Source organism: Mchenga conophoros, linkage group LG7, assembly GCF_057382185.1.
Source record: "Mchenga conophoros isolate Kocher_MC1m ecotype Shallow Benthic linkage group LG7, M_conophoros_male_GT1.1, whole genome shotgun sequence".
NCBI lineage: Eukaryota > Metazoa > Chordata > Actinopteri > Cichliformes > Cichlidae > Mchenga > Mchenga conophoros.
Genome location: NC_140532.1, coordinates 49,282,262 through 49,296,279, shown reverse-complemented (window position 1 = coordinate 49,296,279; position 14,018 = coordinate 49,282,262). Strand labels below are relative to the sequence as shown.

Genomic DNA, 14,018 nt, shown 5'->3' with positions numbered 1-14,018 from the left:
TGAGTACTATACCTTTCTAATGTGATGTTGTTGTCCCTGGCTCTCTTTCTCTCTCTCCTCCTGTGCAACTGCAAGTGTAACTACCACCCCTCCTCCCTCTTCCCAGTGCAAAGCACAAGGCTCGCATGCAGAGTGAAGCGGAAAAAAAGTGTGAGAGAGAGGGTGAGAGAAAGGGGGGGAAAAAAACCCCCACAGCTTTCGATAAGGAGCCGGATCGCGTCTTTCATGTCAAAGACCCGGCTCTAAGAGCCAATTCGTTCACGACCGACACATCACTAGTAGGGTTGCCAAATGCTGACTTAATAACTGCAGACCTCCGAACCTACTCTGGCATTAACATCAGTATAAACTGCACTAAAGCTTCACAGCCTGTTATCCATGATTGAGCAGCTCCTGTAGGTGTAAAAAATAAAAAACAAAACAAAGAAAGAAACCCCCACACTAATAATGCCTTACAAAGATCTAGCATAGACAAAGATGAAATAATAGTTTAAAAATTAACTGAACTCAAATATTCTGGATGATCAAAGTTATTTCTAATTGTGAAATCAACCCAAACAAGCTTTTTTTTTGTGGCTCAAAGTCTATGTAATAAGACCAAACAAGCTAGTTTTGACTCCTAAAATATTTCTAATTCAATGAAAAAGAAAAATGGCATCAAACCCTGACATCAAAAACCACGAGCATCAGACTGTAGATTCTCACCTGATGTGAGCAGCAATCAGAAATGGGTGGCAAGTTAACTGAAATCGTGTGAGGACAGGTTGAGCTGTTTGGTTCAACTAGAGAAAGACAGGGAAACAAGGCTAGGGCTTAGAGAAAACTAAGTAAAATCACGGAAATTAGCTGTACTTTGTAAAAATATGCCACAGTTACTTGTTTTGAGCTATCAGTTGTAGTCCTCCTATAGCAGGGACGACACAATACAATGAGTAGCTGGTAAAACCACCAGTAGAAGCACATAATTCTCAAAAAAAGAAAAAAAAAAGGTTATTTCATGTACTTAGTCACAACCTCCATTATTAAAAGCTTCTTTTAAATTATTTAAAACATAATATTTTGTCAAAAGGACACAAGGTATAATGTTTTAGTTAGCTAAAGCTAACGTATATTACTTTATGTTAGCTTCAGCGTTCATATAATGTTAGCTACTGCAAACATTTTAGCCTATGAAACACCACAGGCTATACCAACTGTCTCAAAGAAAAAGGTAATTTGGGATAACCTCAAGTCTTACTGCCTGACAAGTCAGGTTGCAGCTAACGCTGCACATATATTACACAAACAGCATCTGTAGGCGTATGCTGCCCCCATCAGTTTTGAAAGAATTGCAGCCTTGGTACATATACCGCCAATGGTACCTAAGTGCCCCCCCAGTACTGATGTGTTTTAAGAATTCTGGTATCAAATGGTGTTGGAAGTATTGTTTGTATGACATCCCTAACAGTTAGTGTACCATTAGCCATGAATATTTACAGGTTTCCATCTGGTCAAACACATTCTGTATGAAATATTAATGCGTAGTTTACTATATATGTTATTAATTATTTTGTCAGAAATAGTTCAATGATCACAAAGCATATTTACAAAAATGATACCAATGGAAGGAAAATTAATAACTTCTTTCTTCTCAAAATCAATCACAGCTGCAAAAACTGTAAACCATAAAGTGGAACTTATAAAACACCCATCTGCTCACATTCTGCTTTATATATATATATATATATATATATATATATATATATATATATATATATATATATATATATATATATATATATATACATATGTATATATATATATATCCCAGAAAAACAGAAATTTGCAACTGAACTACAAGCAGCTTTGTGCCTGACGTCAGATCCTTCACTTTGAATTAAGTCCAAAAAGCATCTCATAATGACACTGTCTAAATCAAATACAGACATATTGGTTTTCATTATTGGTATGCAAAAAGACACACCTGGGTTATAGTTTAGATCCATGGGATGCAGATGAAGACGTGCCCCCTCTCAGGTGAAGGCTGAGGTAGCGAAAGCCACGCTCTTGCTGCTTACTGCTGACCCCCACGTGCCACTTCTTCATCTGTTCTTGTTGTGCACCACTAGCAGCTCTATCACCCTATTTTTCTGCTGAAACACAGTCCGCTGCACTTCATATTCTCCCCCACCTTTCTTTGCTTATCCTCCACGTCATATAAGTCTTCTACAACTTCATTTTGCTAAGTCAAACGCAGGTCAATGTGACACATCGATCAGTGGCAGTTAGGCGAGGTCAGGCCAAGGCTAGCGTGTCTGCATACCTCTCAGGAAGCCTTTTTCTCAATATACAGTATACTTCTGTCAAAGGAGCTGAAAGAGCGGAGGAAGCACATTTTTGAGACACACGCGAAACGACTGCAGGACAGAAAGCGATGAGTGAAACGGCAAACCGGAGGCAAGATGGTGTGTCTGCTCTTCTCTGAAGAGCCCCTGAAGGAAGTGAGTGGGGTGGGGTGGGAGCTAGTGGTGGAGGGAGGTGGGTTGCATCATAAATCAGGCGTCCCTCCCTGGAGTGGGACCTGTAAATCTGGTGAACGAAGAATGGGCACTCAGCCGAATGAGTCATCCACAGTGCTCTATAAATACTGCTGTACAGGGTCGGCAAGGCTGTTGCTACTGGTGGCCAAGAAACCCAGAGACACTGGGGTTTCTCCCTCTGAACGGAAGGTCTTTAATAACCCTCTTATCTTTTTCAGTCCAAGCCAGACTTGTAGGTGAACTACACATTACTTGCTTCCTTTAAGTGGGAGAGAAGCTGGCAGAAAAGGTATTTAACATTTAACACCAACACTACCTGTTGGGAGTCAAACACAGGAAAACATGAAAAAAAAAAAGACGTGGGAAGAGATCTAAATATTTACCCAGAGGAAAAATCAGTTTACATACCATTGGTCTGGACATTCATATGAACTGGCCCCGACAGACAAACACAGTATAACAGTCCAGCTGAAACTTACTTCAGTGGAGGCCCAAATGTGTACTCACTGAAACCTGGCCTATCAGATACACGGTGGGGGGCAGGGGTTGTGGAAAGACATTGGAGTGGGAGTCTGATAATGGACATTGGTATGCAAGTTTCAAATACCAAGCCCCCCTCCCAGAATAAGGCTGTTATGTAAGCATCTGTGCTTCCTGTCCTGCTTCTCTCTCTGGCTTAAACTGTTTTTTGCATTTTCTCGAGAGGATCGAGAGGCATGGATTCTCACAAACGGGGATGTTGTGATGCATGGATACAAGAAAGGAGGAAGTCTGGAATCCTGGAGCCTAAATGAGAGTGAGGAGGACATCTCAAACATCTACTACATACAAAAGGCATGCAGCATATTGTCTGGAAATGCCGGCCTCCCTTTTCCTGCTTTTTGTCAAGTCTGTTCGATCCAGATGTAACATTACAATTATGGCGTGTTTAGCTTTATACCACTTATTGTCCTTCACAGATCGAATGCAAAGTAGTTTGCTTGCATAAGCTTGTGATTTATCATCTTTTGACTGAATGACAGCTAATGGAGGACATCATTAAGTGAAACGCCTCTTTTGTAAAGTATGAAAATGTAGCAGGCGACATTTCATATCCATTCATCCAGTATTTTATCCTCTAGGGCTGTTTTTGCAAATGCCTTTTCCCATTTACCAGCTGATCAATCATGACTTCATGAAAAATGGCCCTAGTCAACACAGGGTACAGTCTGAGCTATTATGTGGATTCTCATGGGTTTTAGTTCCACCACTAAAACACACAAACTACACATTGTGTTGTTATAGAGAAATGCAAGTGGGCTGAAGCCACTAATCAAACTGCTGCTAACATATAAAACCAAAAACTATATTTATGTTGCGTTTTGCGTAGGAAGTTGCCTTCCTGCGCGGGAAAAAAAAGTATTTTGTTAACTGTCAAACCATCAAATTCAATGTGCAGTGGTTTGCTGTTGATATTACAATCCCTCCTAACAATCATTTAACTTAAATTTGTTGAATCAAATCATTTTTATGCTCCTTAGATATTAGTTTCAATCCTCAGTCAGTTAGCATACTCTAGCGTAACAAAGGAAACAATGTGTATGACAGACTCTTCCAAACCAAAGATGACCAAAATGAAGTAAGTGTGGCAAAACATCAGGCTCTTATTTCTACAGTGAGAGGCTCAAATGGCTGTTGTTGGTTGGATTTTGTTAAGCCTCAGTCACACAGGCCTAGAGATTAGCTCCTAAACCCCTGCAACTACCGGTAGCTAATGAAGTTAGTTAGACTACGTCCACACTAGCCCGGATAGATTTGAAAACGGCGCTTTCAGTTGTTTTCAAAGAGTTGCGTGTCCACACTAAAACGGCAGAAAACGCTGACGCTGCAGTTCCGCGCATACGCAAAAGCGAGTGAGAATTAAAGAATTTGAAGAAAAGCTATCTGGAGCGTGTACAAACTAATATTAATCTTTTTTAGGGCTGTCAAAATTGAGAGCAGTCAAAACAACTGCTGTATAATGCCCTCCGCTATCTTTGTTTAATTGGGCACATGACTGCATCACATGACTAAAATGCGTCATCGTTTTAGAAAGTCTGCGTTTTCGAGTGTCCACACTGCGATGGGACAGCTCTGTTTTGAAATGTATGCGTTTTCGAGAGCGTTTCCAAAAGGCTGCGTTTTTCCTTGGGGAAAGCGCCGTCTCAGTGTGGACGGGAGGGTAAAACAGAGAGAAAATCAATGTAGACTGATAAGAAAAAAACAACAACAAAAAAACAGAATAAACCCACACAATAGCTGGAGATAAAATATTCAAAATGTAATGTTTTGGATTCCACACCGAAAAAAAAAAATAAAGTTGTGTCTGCAAAGCCTCGTTTGTATAAAATTTCCTTGAGCTATAATCAAGATTACGCCAAAGAAGAAGCGCATAGAAATAAACAGAAAAGCCTACCAATCAGGAATGGGCATCATCGCTCTGTCTAGGTACATCACACTTTATGTCATACCCAGATTTGTTTTATCTGCACAGTTTGGTTTGCAATAATTGTTAAAATGACAGTCTGTAGGCTGTGAACAGTTCCCAATTTAATGGTTGCAACACAATTTATACCCTTTTTTTTCCAATTACAATGAAAAACATTAGTGAAAGTAACAAGTCTCTAAGAGTGCAATGTGTGTGTGCGTGTGTGCGTGTGAGATTCTCTGCTCTCTGAATTATAGTTGACAGACAGATGTGCGCTGTCATGTGGAGGAGGATGAGTCGCACATTTCAGCTGGTAGTTTGAGTTCCTTTCAAAATGTGCAGCTTCTTGTGTTTCACAGTCCACTAAGAGTCACAGAAGCAGCTCTCTGTCATTTATGTGAAACTGCAGCACAAAATGACAACAACAACAAAAAACTCAATCATTTACTTTTTTTGGCAGGCGTATGACTCCTGTATCCTTCATTTGGGGTAAAAAACCAGAATAGTGCACATGCTCTGGTTTTACAGTTGCCAGATGCAGTTTTGGCTCTGGCTATTTTTTTTAGCATTGTTTGCTAGCACAAGAAGACAGGTCACATAGCAGTCTTCTGTCTCTGCTCTGAATAAATCCATCCACGGCACACTTAAGAAAGATGTCACTGCAAAGTGGATCTGCATTGTTAGCACAGGAATATATTTCACAAATTTCAGATACCTCCTTAATCCTTGTCAAAGAGACATGTAGCTCAGTTTTTCTCTTTAATAAACCAAATAATAGCAGGCAAGCACTTTTTTCATTCTATGGATGATTAAGCAGCTTGGGCTCCAGCTCCGACAGCCCAAACTCCTGTGAGTGTGGGACACCTTGGGGAACTTAGTGACATTTTTCTACAAAGCCACATGAAATCAAGAGCAATTCCTGCTACCCTTACAGCTACCTTTGAGGAGGAAAAAAAGATTATCCTTGTGCTTTGAGAGCCAGCAAAAATTTCTACTCTTCAAATCAATTTGCCAGTCAGTCAGAGTTTCTTTTCCAGCACCCTGTCAGATGCTTTCAGGGAAAGGGAGCTGTAATCGGTTTGAACAAACCCTTCAGACTTCATAATGCTATACTACCACCATTCACCCATACAGGGGAAGTGATCCTAAACATGGCTGACACCGAAGAGTCTTTTAAATCACAGCAAGCCAACGTTATCCAAACATTTTTTTCACTGGTAGTAATGCGTTTTCTAGCTATTTCAGCAAACTGCAGAGGAAGTTTACAGACGGTGTTGAAAATCTTTTGAACTAAAAACGTGATTTGAGCTAATGCGATGGTGCCACATACATACATAATATAGTAGTAGCCAAAAACATAGGATAAATTAGATCCCCTCCTCTAAACACACTTTCTCACTGGCAGCAAGACTTTACCTACTATTGCCAGCCTTCAGTTAGCCATTTCCACAGCTAGAAGAAGGATAGTGAAGACAGATTTTAGTTGGACGCCCACTTCTGGTTAAAGATGAATGATTTGGACAAATGTGCATTTATTCTACTGGCCACTGCCATAACAACTTTGTTCTCTTCTAACGCAAAATTTAAGATAATGCTTGACTTTGTCATGGTGCTAGTGAACCTTGAGCTAAATGCTAACGTCAGTATGCTAACAAACGCATGTCAAAAAATATCAATGCTGTTATTTTGTTAATAATTCATACACTTAATTCTTTTATTATCAATATTTTAAATGTATATTTGATTTAATTTATCTATATTTTAATGATATATTATCAAATTTTAATAAGAATTTGAATATTGCAGTGATGAAGTGACAAAACCAGAGCAATGACCTGTGTTTAGGAATGCCGTTCAGTTAATGACTTCCAGTTAGCACTATATGGTTGTCCAGCCTGCAGTCTTATTGCTTTGGCACACTCAGTGCTCTCATAACATTGGTTTCTGCCAAAGCAGACAGCTGTTTCAGGTTAAAGCACTCAAACAGCTGGTGAACACAGGGTAGCATTTAGCTGCTAAATAAATCGTAAAAACAAAACAAAAAAAAAAAAAAGGCCAGATAATATCAGATTTATATTTATATTTTGGGCAGACAGATCCCAAAATTAATGGTAATGTGGCTGTATTACTATTACTTCTTGATATTTAAATAGGCAAGCATAAACTATAATTTATGAGGTGATTAGGCCTACTGACCAATGTCAACATTGTCACAACTTATTTCTGCTGCCCTCAAGTGGTCAAAAAGAGGCAGGGCACAATCTGGACAGGTTAGTCGTCTATAACAACTGAGCCTTAAATTACACATTTTGGCTAAGTGATAAAGTGACTGTGAAGAAAAATGTAAAAGTGTTGCATACAGAAATGCTTACTCATAACTGTATAGAAAGCTGTTTCCTTGAAAATGAAAAGTTAAAAACACCATCAAACTTACTTAAATTGTTCAGAGCAGAAAATACAACAAGCACCAATTTCAGTAGCTTTTTATAGTTTACTTTGTATAGCATTTCATAGCAATCATTTCAGCTTGTGTTGGATATTTTAGATTAGGCCAAAACGACGGACTGATCTAACAGATAACTACTGGGATAACTGTATAAAAAGAAAAAACAAAGCATCCCAGTGTTAATACGATGTATTTGGTCTGTTATTTCAATAACCCTCATATCAGATGCTTCATCTTTTCAGACTTTGTGCCTCAGCGCTCAGTTCTAAACACCGTCTGAAAAACAAACATCCTCCCCCGAAGTCCTTCCTGGGGAAAAATGTCACTAATGAGGCACTGTGGGGTTTTGGAAAACACCATTCTTGATGTTGGATGTTACATTAGAGGGAACTACTCCGTAATTGAATTGTGGATCTAGAACATTAAGGAGCATTTAGTTTACAGATGCCATGAATAGGTCAATACAAAAAGGTTATGGGAAGAAACTGCCATCGTGACTATTACCACGTTTGTTTTTTACACACACACACACACACAAAAACAAACCAATCTAGTGGCTATTACTTTTTTAATAATATTAAATCATCATCAGACACACCCACTTAAAGCTGAGCATTGATCCACGATGTGTGTCTGAAGGTGGCCTTCTGTCTCGGTGTGATCGCGAGCATAAATTCAAGATGTAAAGAGAGCAACAACAACGAGAGATGTGACCCACAGAAGCTCCAAGGCCATATGCTGGTGTGGAACAGACACCAGGTTATTGAATTCATGTGCACACTGGGAAGATACAGTAGATACATGCACACCAACACGCTGATAGACAAGCACAAGAGCAAGAGGAATGAGTTCAGTTTGTGACCTTTTTCAAAATGTCATCGAAACAAATTCTTAAGAGGAAAAAAAGTGCACTGAAAAACATCCCACAGGCTCTGACAAGACAAGCTAATGGGAGATGTACAGTGAGGGATAGTTGACAGCTTCATATGCAAAAATCAAACCCTTAGTTCTACAGGCAACATCATTTTGCCACAAAAATATCAATAAAATCCATTACACTTATAATGCACGTACCGATAAAGTTGCTCACATTGCTCCTAGATTTCTGGAGCATTAGATGCTGTGTGGGCACTACGCGTCCGAATGACGATTAAATCATCATATCAGAACATGGAGCCTGAAACACAGAAAGCATGCTCATCTCTGTCTGTTTAATTTGACCTAATGTATGTGCGGATTGACTCATATTCAGTGAAGTGGGTGTAGGAGGTGGTGTCAGGTGGGGAAATTATTTGATTTTCACAAGCTTTTTCCATTTATGTAGCAGGGAGCTCCCTCACTGTGTATGCTGTTTGGTAGCTGGGTTTGCTGCACATTAATGGAGATGCAGACAAGCACCTCTGTTTTACCTTTTACAGCCTAAAAAGAGATAATGTGTGTAAATAAGCTATGACCAGGAGTCCCACATAGTTGCATTTTACTTAAATGAACAAAAGTTTTCTCAATCTGAACCTTCAGGTAACGGTTAGGAAAATCAAATAGTTTTTGATGTGTGTAAGTTATGATATTTATTGATTTGCCCCCTTTCAAAAGCTAAAAAAATAGAAATAAATTGCATGTTGGAGTAGCAGAGGTTTAAGGCTTGGCATGGGATTAAATAACAAAAATAAAAATACATACAAGCTTAAAATATTACCAACAAGGTATAAAATTGTGTGTTTTTTTCCCTTTTGCATTGCAAATTAATGCAAAGGAATAAGGAGGAAATGTGCGCTCGGAACATTTGCTTCTCTTTGGATAGCGGCTTGAAATAGAAGTGCGGATGGAAGTCGTGAGCATATTATGGGGTTAAAATAGCACCTGGTATTTAGAGACTTCATAAACACGAGGCCACGGTAGCACTACAGATGGATGCATACGCACATGATATCATGAGGAACTGATTGGGTCTGTCAGCCCTGTGAAATAATCACAACTACAGTAAAAAGACAGTGGGCTAAAGTTTAAAGCTGCATCGACTACCTTCAGTCTGTGCCAGTATAGAAGAAGCTATCTGTGACTAATAGGACATGAGAGCCTTTATGAAAACCACCTCCGTGTGTCCTGACACTGAAATGTCAGCACAGCAGATTCATAAGTGTTCTTAATGACTCTACAGGGGCTTCTTCAACCTTAAACACTGCTGCCTGTGGGCTTATATTATCACTCTGTCATATTTCTTAGCCACGTTTTTTTATTTGAAAACTTCCATCCATCACTCACTCATCAGCTTTGAGTGCTTTTAATTTAGCCCACACTTTCTCATGAAAGACGGCACAGTGGTCCATGGTCTTGAAATTGCATGTCTGTCTTCAGCCTCCAATAGTTATCAGTACTATTAGCCCGACATTCAGTCATTACTAGTTCAAGTTATTTAATAAGAAGGCCGACGCAAAGTATTAGGGATTCCTTTAGTATTATGCAGCATGGCCAGTTTGCACGTCATTCACTCAAACAAAAACAATGATACGAATAGTCTCAGTTTCAAGTTTCGAGCTCTCTGGGACTCTTAGCTTCCTAACGCATGTGAATACAATTACATCAGCATGATTATCGGAGCAAGCGTCCACCTCAGTGACAGATGATACCCACGGGTCTTCAAGGTGCCCTCCCCAGAGCTGTTGATCAGACACAGATGGGAAGCAATCACAAGAGCAGGATTCAATTATAATCCCCACTAGCTCTAAAATGAAAATTAATTATTTACATGAAATATATTAAATAATTATCACTGAGGATAATTTAACACAAGCATCTGGACTTTTTTTTAGAAGCTCTTCTCTACCAAGTTACTTTTAGTTGCAGAGTGTTGGCAAATACTATACGAAAAAAGTACATTAAAATATGCTTCCCACTAAAAGAAGATATGTAAAACTAAGGCAAAGGTTAAATAAAAGTCATATTTGCACTAAACTTGCACATTATTTCAAACAATATTTGAAAAGGACAAGAGGTCATCTTAACTCGCAGCACAAAGGCTAAAAACGTCTGGAGCTGATTTTTTTTTTTTTATATATTTGCAAATTTTCTGTGTTATAATGAAACCAAAAAGTCTAATTTTTATAGTTTCACAGATTTTAAAAGTTCATTTGACATTTTACTGGCATTGCAATGTCTAAGAAAACCACACGAGGGCGCTATACCCTTTCTTTAAAAACAAAAAGGCCCCAAAGCTGTAGATTTACTCAAACCCAGAAAAACATTAAAACACATTCACTGTGAGAAAATGCTGAGAGATTAATTGCTTATTAACTTATGCAACAGTTTGTCAGCTTTTCAGTTGACTCAGTCAGTAGCATTTAAGCTCGAGGCTGTCCACAACAACGTGAGGAGTTTCTCTCATGAATGAAGGAGTGGCAGTCTCTGTAAACGAGCAGGGCACTGTTCCCTTAATTAAAAAGCAGCGGTTTGCTCGGTGACAGAGCCGAAGACTGAGCCTGGGGGCAAACGCAGACAAAGTGACACACTCTGAACTCTTGCTGGAGCTTTGTGCGTTTTGGAAGCTGCATGCGTTTTCTCCATGAAAACCACAGCAGGCAGTCTTTCCTGCTCAGATAATTAATCACAGTTGGGTGACAGGGAAGTGACATTTAGCAGCAGCTTAGATGTGTAGAATGAACGAGCAGCGGATGCCTTTTTTGTTAAGATAGTCGTAATTTGCCGCTCTGCTTGCTCACTGCATTGTTCTGAGCTCTGTCATGCCATGCAGAAATATTATGATGATGATATCTGACATTCTTGAGAGGATTTAAGAGCACTGCGGGAAATAGAACTGCAGAGCGATCCTTGTCACCAGGACGTTCTGATATGCGTTTCCGATGTATGGCCTACATATCTAGACAACACTTTCTGTCTATGAGAGCTATAGCACCTCCAAGATGCTCCAGTTGGGAGGAGGATCCACAGGCACACATCTGTCACAACATTATTCATACAGTTTAAAAGTGTCCAGCACATTCACTTTGTTGTTACTCTTCTTCTCCCTAGCTTGGGCCCGTGAGAGTTTGCACATGTTGTGACGTGTCAGCGCCGTGGCTGGTGTTTAAAGTTTGGAAAACAAAAGGTCCGCTGTGTCTGTACCTGCGTTTCCCTGTCAAACAGCTGAAAATGAAGACAGTCTAAATATTGTTTTCAATTTGGTGCACTCACCTCGTAAGCCCCCTCCCCTTCTCCTTTCTTTCTCACCTCTTCAAGTTTAGCACACACACACACATCAGCCAGATGTGGAGGGAAAGCTAAGAGCTGAAAAACATCACAGAGTGCTCAGCACAGGTGAATAAAAGTCTGAGATTTTTTTTTCCTGAACTGTTTTGCAACTTTTTTCCCAGTTCCTCTGAGACAGAGTAACTAAGTAAAACTTTCCAGAAAAGCTAAAAATACAGAGAGCCTCCCCTCCCTGTATTGATGCGGGATGCTTCTGTTCAAGCCCCTTGTTGTCACACTGCTCAAATTTAAACCTCATCACCACGCTTACAGACAACAAGCATCTCTGTAGAGCTCTGACTTTCACCTCATTTTGAATACACCCCTCTCATCACTTCCTGTCTGTCTGCCAAATTCTGTCTGTATGCTGTGTTCAAACTGCAGGGCCGCATTTAGACCAGTGGAATAAATGTGTTGTTTTTCCCCTTTCATTTGCTCTTTCTGCTTCTCTGAGACTTCTTTATTGGCTTCCTCATAACAAGCCATGTTCTTGTTTTCCATCAGTACGAGGCTGCAGTGGATGACGCCGGATGGGAAAAACTGTTTTGTAGTAGAATGCCGAAAACCCTCTGCCAGGCGGTTGCATCCAAATTGAAAGACCCTTATTGTGAGCAAGTAAAGTCACAATTTAATCCGCATGTTCTGGTCTGGTGCTGGTCCACAGCAAATCTGACTTTAATAGTTTAAAGACGACAGGGACACTGATGTCACAGCAGTGAAGTAAGGCTCCATGTATAAATCAGAGGCCCCAGTCACACTGACCTGGAGACCAGTTGGCAACTACCTGACAAATACAGCAGCTAGGGACAAAATTTGTATTAGTCACTATGAAATTGACTGCTAAAGCCCCAGTCATGCAGGCCAAGCGACTGGTCAGCGCTAACCACCAATCACTGGGGAAGAATGTGTTTGACCAACAGGTTGGCGAGTGGTTTCAGTAGGTTTCAGGAGTCACTGGGTAAAATTGGTGTCAAAGAACAAATAAAAAACAAACAAACAGAAAAACTGTGATTGCTTTGATCGCTAGGAAATTTCTGTGGTCAATCAAAGTAAAAGTTGCGTCTTTGAAAGCGTTCACCTCTTGCAACTATTTGACCCAACAACAGCCAGTAAAATCCAGCGACTAACCAGCAGGTTGGGAAATGCACATTTTTCCCGAGCTACCAAAGGTTCCTAGTGTGGGTCTCAGGCCTGTGCGATGGAGGCTTAAGCCTAATTATACAGATTACATTAAGAACAGAATTCACAATAAGAGTCTGACATTTTGAGAAATATGCTTGTTTGTTGAGGAGATTTAGGTAAAAAGATTTATGCGACTCTTATTTATCTATATGGTGGCTACTTTAGCTTATCCTGGAAAAAGGGTTGTTCATTGTTTTGTAAAAGGTTGAATTCCTACATACATTGCTATAAATATCTCAATTTCACAGCTGTCCAGAAAACCTAGCAGGCTTTTTAGCTACTGATGGAAATGTTAGCTACAACAGGAGATACTGCTGTATGAGTAACAGAGGTGAGTGAGAGGTGAGCACATTTAAAAAACAGAAGTTGAAAGTCATAGTCAGAGATTTCAGCAACACTGTCCCTGTATGTATCAGATCAATAGCAAAATTTGCAGTATTGCACACCACTAGGTGACATTACTTAGTCTTTTCACTTCCCACTTTTGTATTTGTGCTGGCAGCACACTTTAGAGATACAGCACAATGAAGTTAGTACTTAAATTAACAACCCCTGAATTTACAGTTGAACACAATTTAAGTTTATCTTGCCTCTCACACTTTAATCTATCACAACAATGACGATCAGCACGTTCTTTTGTACAGTACTGTACAATCACTGCCAGATACATAATGAAAATACACTTGAGCTCACTGCTACCTTTTCACTGATGTAGTTGGCTGTAAAACCTTTAATACGTACTGTAAACACTGGAACCTTTTCCCTGCAGTCTTTAAGTCATTCCAGCAGTACTGAAACAATCAACATCGTATCAAGACTGAAACTCGGCGAGCCCTGAAAGATATCGAAACGCATTTCTCATCACTTAGCACCACAAATGAAACAAACAGCTTTATAAAAGCCTCACTTCCCAACAGAAGTAAACGATATGTAGCTTATGATGATTTAGTATTACATGGCAGCTGTACAAGTAGAGAGAATACACACTGGAATTAAAAAAAATCCTTTTCCTTCTTCCAGAAGTTGTAAAGATTGTATTAAGGTGTACTCCCATTGGAAAAAATAACCGTAGAGGTAAAGACTGGAAGAAATGTACCACATATTTTCTAAAAAGAAAATTATATGTTTAAACGCATAACCAGTAACTGTTCTTCTTCTTAACGGTGCCTAAAATGAAAACAAT

General features: G+C 39.6%; 1 protein-coding gene across 2 annotated transcripts in view; it reads right to left on the bottom strand.

Moving 5' to 3' along the window:
* The window catches only part of arhgap24 (Rho GTPase activating protein 24), an 89,082-nt gene that overhangs the window by 34,707 nt on the left and 40,357 nt on the right, over positions 1-14,018 (bottom strand). Inside the window, exon 1 of one of the 2 annotated variants that reach the window (XM_085279872.1) lies at positions 1,964-2,419. The exons of the other annotated variant lie outside the window; for it this stretch is intronic. Within the exon in view, the coding sequence (XP_085135998.1) occupies positions 1,964-1,985 (22 nt within the window). The 5' untranslated portion in view covers positions 1,986-2,419. Of the gene's footprint in view, positions 1-1,963; positions 2,420-14,018 lie in introns of those variants that run through there. 2 annotated transcript variants of the gene reach the window in all.